Genomic DNA, 17,728 nt, shown 5'->3' on the forward strand with positions numbered 1-17,728 from the left:
TGAAAGATTTCAATTTTTATTCCATCAATTCCTGGTGCCTTGTTGTTTGCCACTTCTTTCAATGCACTTTGGACTTCCTCTCTATAGCATCGTGTTATCAATTTTCCTGTTGCAGGCAGTGTTTTGCTAGGGCAAACACTGTTACCTGGAAAAGACACGCACTTTACAGTTTATACCCATAAGGAAAATTGTTGAGTTGTGTGTATATATTGAACTTCACTAGATAATGCCAAATTGTTTTCCAAACTGATTGTATCAGTTGTATCCTTTACTTCATTCACATCTTGGCTAATTGTCAGACAAAAAAATATTTTGTCCATCTCATGGCTGTAAATTGGTAGACTATGGTGTCTTTTCATATTTAATTTTCTGATTACCAATGTGATAGAACATCTTTTTCTAAATTAATTGAATGTTCTGATTTCCTCTTCTGTGAAATCTGTTCAAGTCTTTTGCCCATTTTTCAGTTGGCTGTCTTTTTCTTTATATACTCTGATTGTATAAAGAGATCTTTTATCAGTTATGGCAAATTTCTTTCCCCACTATGTAGCTTATATTTTCATGATGTAAACTCTCTGTTATGGTGTCCCTTAAGGAACAGATGTATTCAGTTTAGTGGAGACAAATTCAGTTGTTCCTGGTTTGTGTTCTTTAGTTTTTGTTTAGTTAATTTTTTCCCAGCTCAAGTTATAATAATCGTCTCTGATATTTTCTTCCAAGACATTTTGGTTTGGTCTTTCACAATGAAGTCCTTAACGCACTTGTTACAGCACCTTTTATTGAATCGTTTCCCCTCATCTACAAAATTACCTCTGGTAGTTTTCTGTTTTGCATGCATATGCGATTCTATTTGAGGTTCTCTACTCTGTTTGATTGGTCTACTTGTCTAATCCCATGTCAATACCATATTGTCTTAAAGCATGTTAATAGGTTTTGATTTTTGGTAAATTAAATCCCTACCTCATCAGGAGTGTTAGTTATATTTTTATCAACAACAACAAAAAAAACTTTTTTGACCTCATTTTACATAGATCCAAAATTAAACATTACATTGTTTAAGGAATATTCAAATGCCCCCTAAAAGTTAAATATGTACCTAACTGGAGTAGAGATATTTAGAGTGTTGAAGCTAGATTGGCCAAAGTGTGGGATTCTTAATATGGATGAGCTAGGTATGTTTGTTTTCAGGATTTTGTTTTGTTTTTCACAAACCCTCTACTTTACCAAGTATGATGTCTTTCTCCAGCGACTGGGTCAACAAAAGAGAGGAAGACTCAACAAGATGCACAGACACAGTGATAGCAATACTGGGCTTAACTACAGGAACAATTGTGAGGGTGGTGCAGGACCAGGCAGTGTTTCATTCTGCTGTATGTGGGGTCAATATGAGTCAGAACTGACTTAGTGCCACCTAACAAAAGGTAGGTTTTCCCTTTTATCTTAATATAATAGGTTTTGTTGGTTTTAGCCAGATACCTATTATCTCAATGCTAGGAAGTAAATTGATTAAATGCTTTCTTAAGGCCTCTATATTACCTTATCCATACAAAGTTGCTTATTTTCATGTAGGTTCTAGAGAGGACTCTGGTATGTTTGGATGAATAGGGCAAAAAAAGTTAACATAGAGGTACTAAGGAAGTAGCATCCAGAGATGCAACTATAGAATCCATGTAACCAGTTGATATTTGTATAAGTTGTATTTATATAAGGTATAAATTAGCACTCATGGAAGCAGCAGTCAAGAAATCAAATGAAGTATTTATTGTATTAGGTAAATCTGCTGTACAAGGCCTTTTTAAAGTGTTTAAAGACCAAAGATGTCAATATGAGGACTAAACTGCACCTGACCCAAGTCATGGTATTTTCAATCACTTCATATGCATGTGAAAATTGTGCAATGAATAAGGAAGATCAGAGAAGAATTGATGCATTTGAATTTATGGTGTTGGTGAAGAATATTGAAAGTACTATAGACTAACAGAGGAACAAACCAATCTGTGTTGGAAGAAATACAGCCAGAATGTTCCTTAGAAGAAAAAATGGTGAGACTACATCTCTTGTTCTTTGGACATGTTGTCAGGAGGAATAAGTCCCTGGAGAAGGACATCATACTTGGCAAAGGTCAATGAAAAGAGGAAACCCCCACCCCCACCCCAAACAAGATGGATTGACACAGCGGCAGCAACAGTGGGCTCAAACATGATAACATTTGTGAGGATTACACCGGATTGGGTATTTTGTTCAGTGTTTTGTTCTATTGTGCCTAGGGTCATTATGAGTTGGAACCAACTATATGGCACACACCCAAAATAAACAACATATTTAAGCAGAGAAAAACATTCAAATGGTAGGACAGCTATAGAATTATTGATTCTTTTTACTAACATGCTAAGACATAATATTAAATATGAAGAACAGAAAAGTATATGGGAAATATTATCTAGATATTATAAATAGTACAGACATATTAAACCATAAAACCCAACCTGAGTAATCTTTGTACCAGTAATAAATTTCATAGCTTCAGTTGTCTCTTCTTCAGAGATGAGGATTCCATCTAAATGTGTAAGAGTCTTTAATCTGCCAATAACACTCAGCCTCAAGGTGGCTGGCTTGGGAAAAATAGCAAAAAAAAGTTAATTTTTATAAAATATTACATACATTATGTCATGGAAAAGGAGCGCTTCTTCATTCTTTCTATGTAATTCAAAATTATGCATCTAATTTATTATAGACATCTAGAAGTAATAGTTTAACAAAATACTTAAAATAACAGTTGAAATTAAATTATATTTAAGAACTGATCTGTTATAGCTAAAGTTGGAAGGTGGGGATCCCACAAATCGTTGAAAATGTGCCTATAGTAAAAAGCATTAAAAGAGCAACTGCAATAAATAAATAAATAAATAAATCTGCAGTAACTAGACTGTTCATCGAGATCAGCGGTAGGCTAGCAAGTTCCACATGTGATTCAGTAAGAAACTTTCGCTCTTGGCAACCAATTTGGCAACAGGAAATCACTACTTTGTGATCATCTAAGGAGTTTGCTTTGCCAAAAGAAAAGAAAAAAAAAATTCTTTAATGTTACATAGTCAAAGAAAGAAACACAACACAGATACAGTAATATAGTCAGTTTAATGGACCCAATCACACATTGTTGTTGTTGTTAAGCGCCTTCAAGTCGGTTCTGACCCATAGCGACCCTGTACAGGGTTTCCAAGGGTATAAATCTTTACAGGAGTAGAAAGCCTCATCTTTCTCCCGCGGAACGGCTGGTAGTTTCGAACTGCTGACCTTAAGGTTCGCAGCCTGATTCGTAACCACTACGCTACCAGAGCTCCTTGTAGTCCTCTTAAAAATGCTGAAAATAGATCTGTTTATATACATCTTTTAAAGGCAGGGACAGAAAGATTCTGGAGACTAGAAACATGGGTTTAATTTTAAAACTTGGAAATGTCCTTAATTATATTAATCAAATATTGAAATTACTTATTAGGATTAGTCTACATATTGTGATGAGAAAAAACAGTGTTTAATCAAATTTCTTTTTACAATTGAATCTATGTTTTTGTTAAGTGCCTTCGAGTTGATTTCGACTCATACCAATCCTGCATAGGATTTCCAAGGAGCACCTATTGGGTTTGAACTGCCAACCCTGTGGTTAGCAGCCTTATGCTGCTCTACAGCGCCACATAAGACTTCTATAATTAAGGTTTATGAGGAAGTCACTTTTTAATTTAACCCAAAACCCACTTCTATCGTGTCAACTCCAACTCAGAGCAACGCAATAGGATAGAGTAGAACCACTCCTAAGAGTTTCTGTGACTGTAAATATTTGAGAGCAGATAGCCTCATCTTTCTCCCATGGAGCAGATGGGGGATTTGAACTACTGACCTCTTGGTTAGCAGCCCAATACTTAATCTACTTCTCCACCAGGGTTCCTTTAGATTTAAAGTAGAGAATAAATAATGCAAAATACCGTTGTAAAACATGCATCTCAATTACAGATTAGAATATATTATAAATCAAATTATGTTTCCCTCTTAATAGTATGTTTTTTTCCATTGTGTCTTATTCTGTTCTTGTTTCTCATGCTCATCACAGTAGGGTATTAGCACACTGAGCTATACAAACTTTCTGGAGATTTATAAATGGCAATAATATCAAATACTCTTAAAGTCCTAATGTTCTCAAAGAATTAGAGAACATTTACAAAATTGTACTCTTTTCATACAATGGACTCCTGATGTAGCATTGTAGGATAAGCACTGGACTGTTAACCACAAGGTTGGCAGTTCCAAACTAACAGCTGTTCCTTAGAAACCCTATACAGGGTTGCTATGAGTTGGAACCAATTTGACAGCATTTAACAACAAGAACATTACAATAATATTTGCTTAATTTGATCACTACACTAAATTCAACTTAAGAAAGACTTATTTCTGAATAATAAAGTACATGGGAAAACTGATTTGAGAGAAAAGTGATTATTATACATTTATCTGGTACATACCTTTTGCCAAGGATTATGGTGAATATCAAGAGTGTGAAGGCTTGTGGTATGTTTGCATAACACATTTATTTCATCACCAGATTTTTTCAGTTGATTCCAGCTCAAGTCTAAGTGCTTCAGTTTCAATAGACCTCTAAAACCCTCAAGGGTTATCACATGGTTATGGCTAGCGTCCAAATATTCAAGGTTATACTGCAATACAGACATATGGAAGTGATGCTAAAAGACTATTGATTTGTATTTACATAGTTCTTTTCTCTAGATTCTCTAAGTGTTTTACATGCTTGTACACAATTTTTACAGAAAACATAAACAATAATTATACTTTAGTAACAGTATCAACCTATATACTTTCCTAAAGAGCTACAGGTATTTCATTTTAGTCATTCTCTAAATTCTCCCCTTATCCTGGAAACATAAATTGGCAATATTGAGTTTCATAGAAGAGAAGGCAGAGTCAAGTTAGCAAGATAATTAGTCACCAACAAAGAAGGAACACAGTTCTTACTATCTAATATTCTGGCTTATGCCTCTAAACCCATGTTGTTGTTGTTAGGTGCCGTCAAGTCAGTTCTGACTCATAGCGACCCTAACACAGACCCTAAGCACAACAGAACTAAACAGTGTCCAGTAATGAGCAATCTTCACAATCTTTGTTAAGTTTGAGCCCATTGCTGCTGCCATTATGCCAATCCATCTCATTGGGGGCCTCCTTCTTTTTTGCTGACCCTCCACTTTACCAAGCATGATGTCTTTCTCCAGGGACGGTTCCCTCTTAATGATGTCCAAAGTATGAGAGACGAAGTTACTCTCTCCTGGCTTCTAAGGAGTATTTGGATTGTACTTTTTCCAACACAAATTTGTTTGTTCTACTAGCTGTCCATGGTATTTTTAATATTCTTTTTAACACCATAATTCAAATGCATCAATTCTTCTACAGTCTTCCTTAATCATCATCCAATTTTCACATACATATGGGGCTACTGAAAATACCATGATTTGTGTCAGGCAAACCTTCATCCTCAAACTGGTATCTTTGCTCTTGAATACTTTAAAGAGCTCTTGTGCAGCAGATTTGCGTAGTGCAACACGTCGATTTATTTGTTTGCTGCTTCCATGAGTGTTGATAGTAGATTCAAGCAAAATGAAGTCTATGACAACTTCAGCATTTTCTCCATTTATCATGATGTAATTTATTGGCCCAGTGGTGACGATTTTTGTTTCCTTTACATTGAGGTGCAAACCATATTGAAGACTGTGGTCTTTGATCTTCATCAGTAAATATTTAAGTCCTCTTCACTTTCAGAAAACAAGGCTGTATCATCTGCATATCACAGGTCTTCCTCCAATCCTGATGCCACATTCTTCTTCATCTCATCCAGCTTCTCAGCTGATTTGCTGAGTCTTTGAAGACTGTGGTCTTCGATCTTCATAAATAAGTATTTTAAGTCCTTTTTGCTTAGAGTAAGCAATGTTGTATCATCTGCATATTGCCGGTTGATAATGAGTCTTCCTCCAATCCTGATGCCACATATTTCTTCAGATGTCACGTTCTAGCTTCTAAGATTATTAGTTCAGCATACAGACTGCATAAGTACAGTGAAAGAATAAACTCTGGTGCACACCTCTCCTAATTTTAAACCATTCAGTATTTCCTTGTTCTGTTCGAATGACTGCCTCTTGTTCTTTTTGTATAGGTTCCTCATGAGCACAATTAAGTGTTCTGGACTATTCATTCTCCACAATGTTGTCCATAGCTTGTCATGAGCTACACAATCGAAAGCCTTTGCATAGTCTACAAAGCACAGGTAAACATCTTTCTGGTATTCTCTGTTTTCAATCAAGATCCCTCTAACGTCAGCAATTATATCACTCATTCCATGCCTTCATCTGAATCCGGCTTGAAACTGAAAGTTCTCTGTCAATGTACTTTTTTTTTTTTTTTTAATTAAATGTTTTTATTTTGGATTGAGTGAAAGTTTACAGGGCACATCATCAGCTTCACATTCAACCATTCATATAGCTTGTTTCATTACATTGATTATTATCCCCTCCATATATCATCAGTTAACAGTGTTTCTATCCTCTTTAGCTTTTTTTTTTTTTTTTTTGGATGGTGGGGACTTGCCTTTTTGGAATTTACAGTCTCGGCTTTTAGGGAAGGTTTTTACATTTGTCTGTGGATATCCAGGGCTCATGTATGAGATTACTAACAAGCATTACTGAATAATCAGATGAGGGACAGTTTGCTATGTCTACTAGGTATGTCAATGTACTTTTGCAGCCATTTTTGGATTACCTTTAGCAAGATTTTACTTGTATGAAATATTCATGATATTGTCTGATGACTTCTGCATTCCGTTGGGTCATTTCTCTTTGGAATGGGCACAAATATGGATCTCTTCCAGTCAGTAGGCCAGGTAGTTGTCTCCTAAATTTCCTGACATAGATGAGTGAATGCTTCCAGGGCTGCATCAGTTTGTTGAAAGATTTCAATTTGTATTCCATCAATTCTTGGAGCCTTGCTCTTTACCAATGCCTTCAGTGCCCCTTGGACTTCTTCCTTCATAATCACTGGCTCTTGGTCATATGCTACCTCCTGAAATGGTTGAATATTGATAATTTCTTTTTTGTATAATGACCGTGTATTCCTTCCATCTTCCTTTGATGATTTATGCCCACAGAATCCTTCAATAATGCAACTCGAGGCTTGAAGTTTTTCCTTAGTTCCCTCAGCTTGAGAAATGCTGAGCTTGTTCTTCCGTTTTGGTTTCCTAGTTCCAGTTCTTTGCACATTTCATTATAACATTTAACTTTGTCTTCTTGAGTTGCCTTTTGAAATTTTCTATTCAGCTCTTCTACCTCATTTCTTCCATTTACTTTAGCATCTCTACACCAAAGAGCAAGTTTCAGAGTCTCTTCTGACATCCATTTTGGTCTTTTCCTTCTTATTTGTCTTCTTAAAGACCTTTTGCTTTCTTTTTGTATGATATTCTCGATGCCATCCCACATCTCTTCTGGTCTTCCATCATTTGTGTCTAATGCATCGAATCTGTCCTTGAGATGATCTTTAAATTCAGGCGGGACATGTTCAAGGTCATATTTTGGCTCTCATGGATATGTGCTAAATGTCTTCATTTTCAGCCAGAAATTGCATATGAGCAACTGATGATCTGTTCCACAATCTGCCTCTGGCCATGTTTTGGCTGATGACATGAAGCTTTTCACCGTCTCTTTCAATAGATGTAGTCAATTTGATTTCATTGCATTCCATCTAGTGAGGTCCATGTGTGTATTTGTCTCTTATGTTGTTTCAAAAGGCATTTGCAATGAAGAAGTCATTGGTTTTTCAAAATTCTATCATGTGAACTCCAGCATCATTTCTATCACCAAGGGCATATTTTCTAACTACTGATCCTTCCTCTTTGTTTCCAACCTCTGCATTCCAATCACCAGTAATTATTAATACATCTTGATTGCATGTTTGATTAATTTCACACTGAAGAAGTTGGTAGACTTCTTCAATTTCATCATCACTGTCTTTAGTGGTTGGTGCATAAATTTGAGTAATAGTGGTATTAGCTGGACTTACTTGTAGCCTTATGGATATTATCCTATCACAGACAGCACTGTACTTCAAGATAGATCTTGAAATGTTCTTTTTGATGATAAATGTTAAATTAAATTCCCTTTAATTTCATTTCTGGCATAATAAACCGTGTAACTGTCAGATTAAAAATTATCAGTACCTGTCCATTCAGCTCATTAATGCCTAGGATATAAATATTTATGTGCTCCATTTCATTTTTGAAAACTTCCAAATTTCCTTGATTCATATTTCATATATTCCATTGTCCAAGTATTAATGGATGTTTGTAGCCTTTTCTCCTTATTTTGAATTGTGCCCCATCAGTAAATGATGGTCCCGAAAGTTTTACTCCATTCGTGTCATCACAGTCAGCTCTATTTTGAGTAGGCATCTTTTGCCCAGTCATATTTTGAGTGCCTTCCAACCTGAGGGGCTCATTATCTGGCACTATATCTGACAATATTCTGGTGCTCTTCATCATGCTGTTATATTCAATATTCAAAATTCATCATGTTTCACTAGTCATTGTTCTGGTGCTGCCTGACACTGTCCCACTACTATTCATGAGGCTTTCAGTGACTATATTTGGAAGTAGTCTGTCTCTCCTTCTTCCTAGTCTGTCTTAGTCTGGAAGTTCAGCTGAAACCTGTGTACCATGGGTGACGCTACTGGCATTTGAAATACCAGTAGCATAGCTTCAAGCATCACAGTCACACATAAGCTACTACCGTAAGACAAACTGATAGATGAGTGGTGGTTAAGACTGAAGAAAAAAGCTATCTCTTCATAGGTAGAAAGTAAGTTTATCAATTCTATACTATAATTTCCTGTTTTAAAAGTGGAAAGTTTTTAATGCTTTTTTAAATCATAAAAATAAAACACGGTATTTGTTGAAAAGTTGGAAAGCAAAATAAATAAATAAAAAGTAGAAAGCATATATAATTCTGTTGCTCAGAGAACACTAAAAAGATCCTGGCACTTGCATTAAGATATGCATTTGGGAACTATATATAATAAAAAGATAATTGTCTCACTTTCTTGAAAATAAGGATAGGAACTTCATGTTTATATTCCCCAGGATATAAAACACACTCCATGAATTCAATTAATATTTATGTAACACTGTTTACTATTTTGCAGCAGGACTTTCTGTTTTAACATTTATTCTCTTTAAGTTCAAATTTCTCTTGAAGTACAGTATGGATACAGTCCAATTTACTAAGATCAAATCTCACATGTCTTTTTAATTTTCTTAGGGATAATAATGATTCATTCTTTAAGTATAGATTAGCTGTTTCTAGCTATCTACCTTGTAGTCCAGTGCTTAGTCTACAGTGCCATACCAGGAGTCCAGCTATCAGGAACATCTTAACAATAACCTTTGTATTAAAAAACAGTTTGTATTGAAAAGCATTGTTTCAGTAAAAACTTAAGGTGTAGAATAGATTAAGGTTGCAGATTGTTGTTGTTGTTAAGTGCTGTCGAGTCAGTTCTGACTCATAATGAGCCTGTAAAGGGTTTCTGAGGAGCAGGTGAGAGGCAATAGAGAGGGAATCTATCAATCAAAAGAGACTAGAAGATAGCATAAAATTTTGAGGATGCAAAACCAAACTATTATGATTGGCGTGTATATTTGGGTGATGAAACTATGAAAAAGATATAGGTAAAGGACTACTTGGTGATGGACAGTGACAGTTTGTAGTAGAAGAAAGGGTTGGGACACATGGAAGGAGCTTCTGCAGTAGGTGGCAAGGTTCTGCTTCTTGATCTGGGTGCTAGTTGCAAGGACATTCATTTTATAATAACGGACTAAGTTGTAGTATATAATATTCTGTATCTACATTCTGTTGTATGCTAAGAATATGAAAAATACACATACATATCCATGTAGAGTATACCCTCTTTCTGACCATCTCTAACATCCTTATGATCAATTTTAGGGACACGTTTATACATCACATAATACTCTATGTTTGAAAGGTCTATATCTAACCATCTCTGCCAATCTTTCCAATTTGCAAGTACCATTGGGTATATTCACACAGTCACCTTATCTGTAAACTGAATATGGTTAATACTCATCCAGTAAGTAATCTATAATTATGCAATCTTTTGTGTTAAGAAAAAAAACTACCAACAAATCCATGTTGCAAAATACATGCTGGGCAGCTAGATGAGCTCAACTACTGTCTAAGTGCCTTGCACATGAAAGAGCTCTATCACTAAGTGCCTTAGAATCTACTCCTTAAATCTGTGCCTAAGAAAAATTATAACAACTGTCATTACCATTTCAACTGCTAGAAAATTCTAACAACTACATACAGTTCTGGGATCTCTATCAAACTTTTCAGCTGCATACTAAACCCAAACTATCAGGGATTCTGTTTACTTAAAGAAGTTTAGGACTGAAAACAGAAACAAAAAGGATTTAACACTATAATCTAAGACTAGTAAGCAAAGTAACAGCTCCCACTCACTACAATGGTAGAGGAAGCAAATTCAAGGGCTTTGGTATGGCTGCAAGAAGGTATCGCAGAGAATGGACAAAAGCTGAGAAAGATGACTTATTCTGAAAAGGAATGTGAATGCCCTGGGTCCCAGGGAAACAGGGGATACTAGGTTGGTATTTAGGAACCACACACATAATTATTTTGTTATATGATACATAGCAAGGAGGACGAAGTTTAGCAAAGATCCATGCTTATGTGTACATGTGCATTATATACATGTATTCTTGTATTTTTCCTATTATGCATGAGAAGGCAAATACAAGTCAAATGTGTATGATGCTTAGATAGAGAAACAATCTTGTTAATGAACAGATGGGAAAAACTAACATTAGATTACAATGGTACTCTAGAAAACGAAGAAGGCAAAATAAGGTCTCATAAGATACCAAAGAAGAAGAATGGGAAAATGGAAACAACACTTTTCAAAGGATGTTTTAAAAACAGGACTGTTGGGAGTCTAGCATATTTATTTTTAATTAACTAGAAATAAGATATGACCACAGGTACATATTTAGTCTGTAAATGGAATCTAAATCTATTTTAAAGAAAGTAATGTCCTGGTGTGGTACTGTAAGATAAGCACTGGACTGCTAACTGCAAGGTTGGTGGTTCAAACCCAGCAACCACTCCTCAGGAGCCTTACACAGGGTCACTATGAGTCAGAATCGACTCTATGGCATTTAATAAGACAACAACAACATAACAAAGTGGCTGTATGGTTTGCTCCTGATTTGGGCTTGTAAACAGTACATATAATTACAAAAGTGTCCATTAAACTAATACTTTTATTTAAATAAGTAATTGTAAAAGGATACTACTTACTAAGTGGTATACATCATCTAAACAAGTAAATTCGTTAAAACTGATAATAAGTTTTCGTAGTGCTGTTAATTTGGCAAGATCTCTCAGTTTACTTAAGCGGTTTCCATGTAGATTTAAGCTCTGAAGTAAAATATAAGAAAAAAAAGGAGAGAGAAAAAAATACATATTACCATACTTAAATGTGGACATCTAAAATGTTTGGAATAATTACCTGAGTCAATGTAAAGAAAAATAAGAAACTATTTTAAATAATGTTGAGAGAGCCAATAACAAAAAAAAAGCTAATGTATGTATGATGTTTAAAAGTATAAACAGTTATATTAGCATCACTGAATCATGGTCTTCTTCCCTTTTTTTTTTTTTTTTGTTATCAAGTGATCCTTTATTGAATATTTTCTTTTGTAATTCTTAACTAGCTGGGCATTCCACAGCACCACTATTGATGTAATCTATGATGTCATGAGCATTGCAGCCCACAGACTGGCCAGTCCCCAGGATCTCTTTATGGTCCCAGAGAGTTCTCTGGCTAAAGACCAGTGTCGTATAAGATGGGCAATGCTGATAATCTCATCTAAAGTGCTATTTCCACTGTACTGAGTATCTTTCCACTTCTTTTTGTCTCTGGGTGGTTCCTTTTAGAGCTCTGATTATCAGGACAGAGGCAGAAGGTACCACCTCAATCAGGGCCTGTCTGTTCTGGTTAGTTTCACTGTAATCCTTAACCCCTCCAGTCATCAGTTGCGTTGGCAATGTCAACACCAAATTTTTTGGAGACAAACCCAGAGGGTCGATCTTGGGGGCCAGAGCCAACATAACCCCAACTTCCCCACGAGTGTACCTCAGGTACACGACTTTGACCTCAGTGGGGTCAAAGTTGGACAGCATGGCAGAGACAACTGGTGTCGGATGAGCCCAGATGTCGGGCAACAGAAGAAAGTTACACCTACACCTCCTTTGAGCCGAAAGCCAGAAGCTGGATCATGATCGTGGTCAATATGACTTTCCACTTGGCCTAAATTTATATTGGAATGAAATTATTTTTGGAATATTTATTATGGCAGTCAACTTCTCAGGTTAACCAGTGAACAATGCATACTCCAGAATCTTCAATTACAGAGCAGGCATGCACAGAGAGGGGCATGGCAATGATGCACCTTGATTGTAGAATCTGCAGGAGGCCACTGGGCCAAGGAATAAAGACTGAGGGTAATGTGATACTATGGTGTGTACTGACAAGAGGGGAACGGAGTGAGAGTGTGTAAGACAACTTCTGTTCCAGAATTTGGTTCTGATTTAAACCTCTCTGATAGCGTAGTGGTTACGAATTGGGCTGCTAACCTCAGGGTCAGCAGTTTGAAACTACCAGCTGTTCCGCAGGAGAAAGATCAGGTTTTCAGCTACCATAAAGATTTACAGCCTCGGAAACCTTGTGCAGGGTTGCTATGAGTCGGAACTGACTCTACAGCACATAACAACAACAATAATATATAAATTAAGGAGCTCTGGTAGTGTTGTGGTTACAAGTCAGGCTACTAACCTTAAAGTCAGTAGTTCGAAGATACCAGTCATTCCACAGGAGAAAGTAAAGGCTTTCTGCTCCCATAAGATTTACAGCCTCCAAAACCCTATCCAGGGTTGCTGCAAATTGGAACCACCGACTCCGTGGCACTTAACCAGCATATATAAACTGGAGTTCTGGTGTGGTGCTGTGAGATAAAGCAGCGGACTGCAAAGTCAGTTAGACTCACAAGGTTGGAAGTTCAAACTCACCAGCTGCTCTTTGGAAACCCTATACAGAGTTGTTGAGTCAGAACTGACTCAGTAGAACTAGCAACAAATATATATATAAATTATTGTTATTAAATGTTTATATATAGAAAATACTCTGGTATGTACATATTTTTCTGCTCTTAAACAATTGCATTGTGAATGACATCATGTGAAGACTATATTTATGTGTAACCTACAAAAGAAACAATGGCATAAGAAAATGTATTAATCCCACTGGTCGCAGTCTTTACAACCAGGATTATCATGGTAAAATCAGGTGTCTACCTCCCATCTTCATGCACCACTATTATTTTATACCCCATCCTGTAAACACAGCCATATCTGGCAAGAAGAAACAACTAAATTTCTAATAATCATCAACATTTAGCTAAAGATTAAGAATGGCCACATTAATCCATATTAGTTTATTCTATAGGTCATGTATAGGTACCATCCATAATGGTGGTGGTGGTTATGTGCTGTGGAGTTGGTTCCGACTAATAGGGTTTCCAAGGCTGTAAATCTTTACGGGAGCAGAATACCTCATCTTTCTCCCACGGAACCGCTGATAGTTTCGAACTGCTGACCTTGAAGTTTACAGCCATGTTCATAACTACTGTGCTACCAGAGCTCCTTACCATCCAAAGTAGATTCTACAAATACCGTACACTTATTATGTCCAAAATCAAATTCATCATCTGTCCAATACTCATATATTTGCTTAGCAGTCTAGATTTTCAATCATGATTAAGAGTTTCATCTATTATTATTGTTGATCTATTATTGTTGATCACTTATCTATTATTGTTGATCACCTCCATTCCCTCACTTTCATACACATTTAATTCTAGAAATGTTTCCGAAACCAGTCACTGTTTTGTTCCCACTGTTAGTCCCTTAGTTTAGACTGGTCTCCTCTAGACCGTCATTTTTTCTTACTGGATCTCCCTTATCACCATTCTGACTTTAGTTAAATCCATCAACAAGTCAAAGTTAAGGCCTTTAAAAACAGGAGGTTGTTGAATTTGGCTTCCAAAATCTGTCCTAATGTGGCTACAACTTCCTATTTTTCCAGCTTCAGCTTCTCTTTTCCTTAAATTTCAACCAACACCTCACCTTCCAATATTATGCACTTTATGTTTTAGTCATGGAATCCTGTGTTCCCCGAGGACCCCAGGATCTTTCAAAACCCTGTGCCTGTCTAGAGTATTTCTCCTACCTGAAAGAAGATAAATTTCTCATATCTTTAAAAACTCTTCTCAAAACTCAAAACTTTCTTTGAATCTCTCCCAGAAACGCCAAGCTTCCTATATTTATTTGTTCACATATCTGTCTCCTCCACTAAACTGATGTCCCTGAGGCAGGGAAAATCATTTACTTATTTGGACCCCTCAATACTTACACCTCATTGTCTGTAACATTAAAGCCTCAATAAATGCTAAGTGAATAAGTCAATGCAAATCTAGATTGATATCTGAGAACTTAAATTTTAAGTATTTAATTGTGCTATGTTGTTATTGTTGCTAAGTGCCAATGAGTTGGTTCTGACCCATAGCAACCCTGAATAGGTTTCCAAGGAGCAACGGGTGAGCTTAAACCACCAACCTTGCAGTTCAAACCGATTTTGCAGTACAGCACATAAACCCATAGCACGACACCAGGACTCCAAGATAATATAAAATTATATGCTATACACTCTAGGGTTATTTCTATATAATGTCCTCATAAGGCTCATTTTAAGGAGTTCTGGTAGTATAGTGATTACAGATTGGGCTGCAAATCTCACGGTCAGCAGTTCAAAACTACCAGCTGTTCCGTGGGAGAAAGATGAGACTTTCTGCTCCTGTAAAGATTTACAGCCTCAGAAACCCTACGCAGTGTCGCTATGAGTTGGAACTGACTCCACGGCACATAACAACAACAACAACAACAAGGCTCGTTTTACTGAGGAAGATTGATAACAAAAATGGAGGTTTTTGATAAGTGCCACAGAGTCAGTTCTGACTGATAGCAACCCATTATAGGATTTCCAAGGAGACGCTGTTGAGTTTGAACTGCCCACCTTGTGGTTCAAACTGACCTTGCAGTCCAATGCTTTATCCTCTGAATTTCTCTTACTGTAATGACACAAGGGAGAGAGTACAAAGGATATTATGTTTAAACATTCTTGTAATATTTAATAATATTACTAGAAGCCCTAGAATTTTTTTGTTTTTTAAACAATATAGGCAAATTAAAAATTGAAAGAAAATCTTAATATGTTATAGTTGTTGACCAAATGAATGAAAACTCATCTAGGGTTTTTGTGTTTTATATCTTACAAACAAAGATGGATGATTGAGTGCTTTCTTTTTATTTTTATTCAATACTGTTAAGACTACATGAATACATTTTGTAAAAGATCAACTTAACCAGAACATGCACTTTTTTTATATATAAGTTTTTATTGTGAGGTTTACATGGAAGAATATCAGTTTTACATTCATTGTATTGTATTTTGTTTCATTGCAATGCTAACAATCCTCTCCACGCATCATCAAATAACCAAAGGGTACACCACACTGGCCCACCCCCAGCCATCAGCACACAGCCCCTCTCCCTCCCTGAGTTCAGTGTCCCCAGCTGCTCCATCTGTCCACATCATTGTCTCTGTCTCCATCCCTGGCGTCACTGTCTCTTTGGGTAGGGTCCCACTTTCTACTCTTCTCACTTGGTCCCAGAGGCCTCCGCTCCTAGGCTGCAAAATCTATCACTCTCCTCCTTTTGTCAAAAACATCTACCTCTATATTTCCTACCCTCACAGTCAGTCCTGATGGCAATTATTCACTATTGTACCACAGGAGTCTTATCCCCATTTCCTTTCGCCAGCCTGGTCCCAACACATTGGAAATCATTCAGTGGACATCCTACCTTCCCATGCTCCATCTGGAACTAGGCTCCCTCTTGAAAGGCCAGTCACTTCTTGCCTTTATAGTCCCCCCATTTTGGGTAGCCAGTGTCTAAGTTGCCCATCCCTGTCAACCCTGTGTACCGAGGGGTTGGGAGTGATCCTCGCTGTAAAGATTTGTTCCATTTGTTGAGCTACTACACCCATCCGTGTAGGTAAAGTTCATCAAATTGTAGCAGGTTACTCTTTTTCTTCTTTTTCCCTCTTTTTTCTTCTTCTAGTGGAGTTCTGATTGTCCAGCCATCGAAGCCAGGTCAAGTGGGTACTATCTGCAAGTATGGGTGTTCTTGTGCCTCTCCCCTCACTTCATATCATCTGGACACTTCACTCTCCACTCTAGTCCTCTGTGGCCATGTCACTGCCTCTGGGCCTGGGAGTCCCTGGTTCTTGCCATACTACTGGCCATCCAGGTCTCCACCAGGGTTCACAGGGGTCTATTGAATGTGGTTGGACTTAGCTTGCAACTTCATTGCTGTTTTTTCCCCTTCTTTCCCTTATCGGTGATCAACGTGGTCACCAGCCAGACCACCTGCCTGCTAATGTATTCCCCTTGAGTCTTAGTCTTGGAAGGGAGTTTGCTCAGAGAGGTCCCGACCACTTGCCTTGATAGCTCCAGAGTGAAAAGCTTACTTGTTCTTGTAGTAATCAATCAGATTGCTGTTATTGTTTCGGATTTTTCCTGTCGGTCTTTCTTTCACAAAGTATCTTCTATTCTTCTGGCCACTCCAGGCTGGTCTACTCGTCCTTTCCAGTGGAAATTTCCTACCTCAGACAATTCTGGATGGGGTTCTGGATTCCAACTATGGTCTTATGCAATGTAAAGGCTCCACAGGAAGCCTGTTTCACTGGGCAACTTCTAGCCCCGTTTAAGGTATTCCAATCAGTTGTAGGCTAAAGTCGTGAATTCACATTTAATTTCTTCTTCTACCCAGTCACTTTTCAGCAGGGTGTTATTCAGTTTCCATGCAGTTGACTTTATTTCCTTGGTCTTCATATTGTTGATTTCTAGTTTTATGGCATTGTGGTCTGAAAAGATGCTTTGTAGTATTTTGATGTTTGTAAATTTATGGAGGCTTGCTTTGTGACCTAACACATAGTCAATTCTGGAGAAGGTTCCATGTGCACTGGAGAAGAATGTATATCGTGCTGTTGTTGGGTTGAATGCTCTGTACACATATATAAGGCCAAGTTGCTTGATTGTGCTGTTTAGTTCCTCTGTAATTTTGTGGAGTTTCTTTCTGGTTGTTCTGTCACTTTTTGAAAGTGGTGTATTAAAATCTCCCACTATAACTGTATATTTATCTATTTCTTTCTTCAATTCTAGTAAGGTTTGCTTCATATATCTTGGTGCCTTTTCATTGGAAACGTAGATATTTATTATGGTTACGAGGTCTTGCTCAATTGACCCTTTGATCATGTGATTTGTTGTTGTTGTTGTTAAGTGCCGTCGAGTCAGTTTCGACCCATAGCGACCCTGTACAGAGTTTCCGAGGGTGTAAATCTTTACGGGAGTAGAAAGCCTGATCTTTCTCCCGCGGAGCAGCTGGTAGTTTCGAACCACTGACCTTAAGGTTCG

General features: G+C 37.2%; 1 protein-coding gene and 1 pseudogene across 1 annotated transcript in view; both read right to left on the minus strand.

Annotated features, from left to right (window-relative positions):
• Positions 1–17,728, minus strand: part of LRRC9 (leucine rich repeat containing 9) — a 219,084-nt gene that overhangs the window by 98,847 nt on the left and 102,509 nt on the right. Inside the window, exons 16-18 of the mRNA XM_006864637.1 lie at positions 11,436–11,555; positions 4,515–4,706; positions 2,487–2,612 (exon numbers count right to left, since the gene is read on the minus strand). Coding sequence (XP_006864699.1) covers positions 2,487–2,612; positions 4,515–4,706; positions 11,436–11,555 — 438 coding nt within the window. The remainder of the gene's footprint in view (positions 1–2,486; positions 2,613–4,514; positions 4,707–11,435; positions 11,556–17,728) is intronic.
• On the minus strand, positions 11,844–12,395 carry LOC102822193 (annotated as a pseudogene).

Source organism: Chrysochloris asiatica, unplaced genomic scaffold, assembly GCF_000296735.1.
Source record: "Chrysochloris asiatica unplaced genomic scaffold, ChrAsi1.0 scaffold00067, whole genome shotgun sequence".
Taxonomy (NCBI): Eukaryota; Metazoa; Chordata; class Mammalia; order Afrosoricida; family Chrysochloridae; genus Chrysochloris; species Chrysochloris asiatica.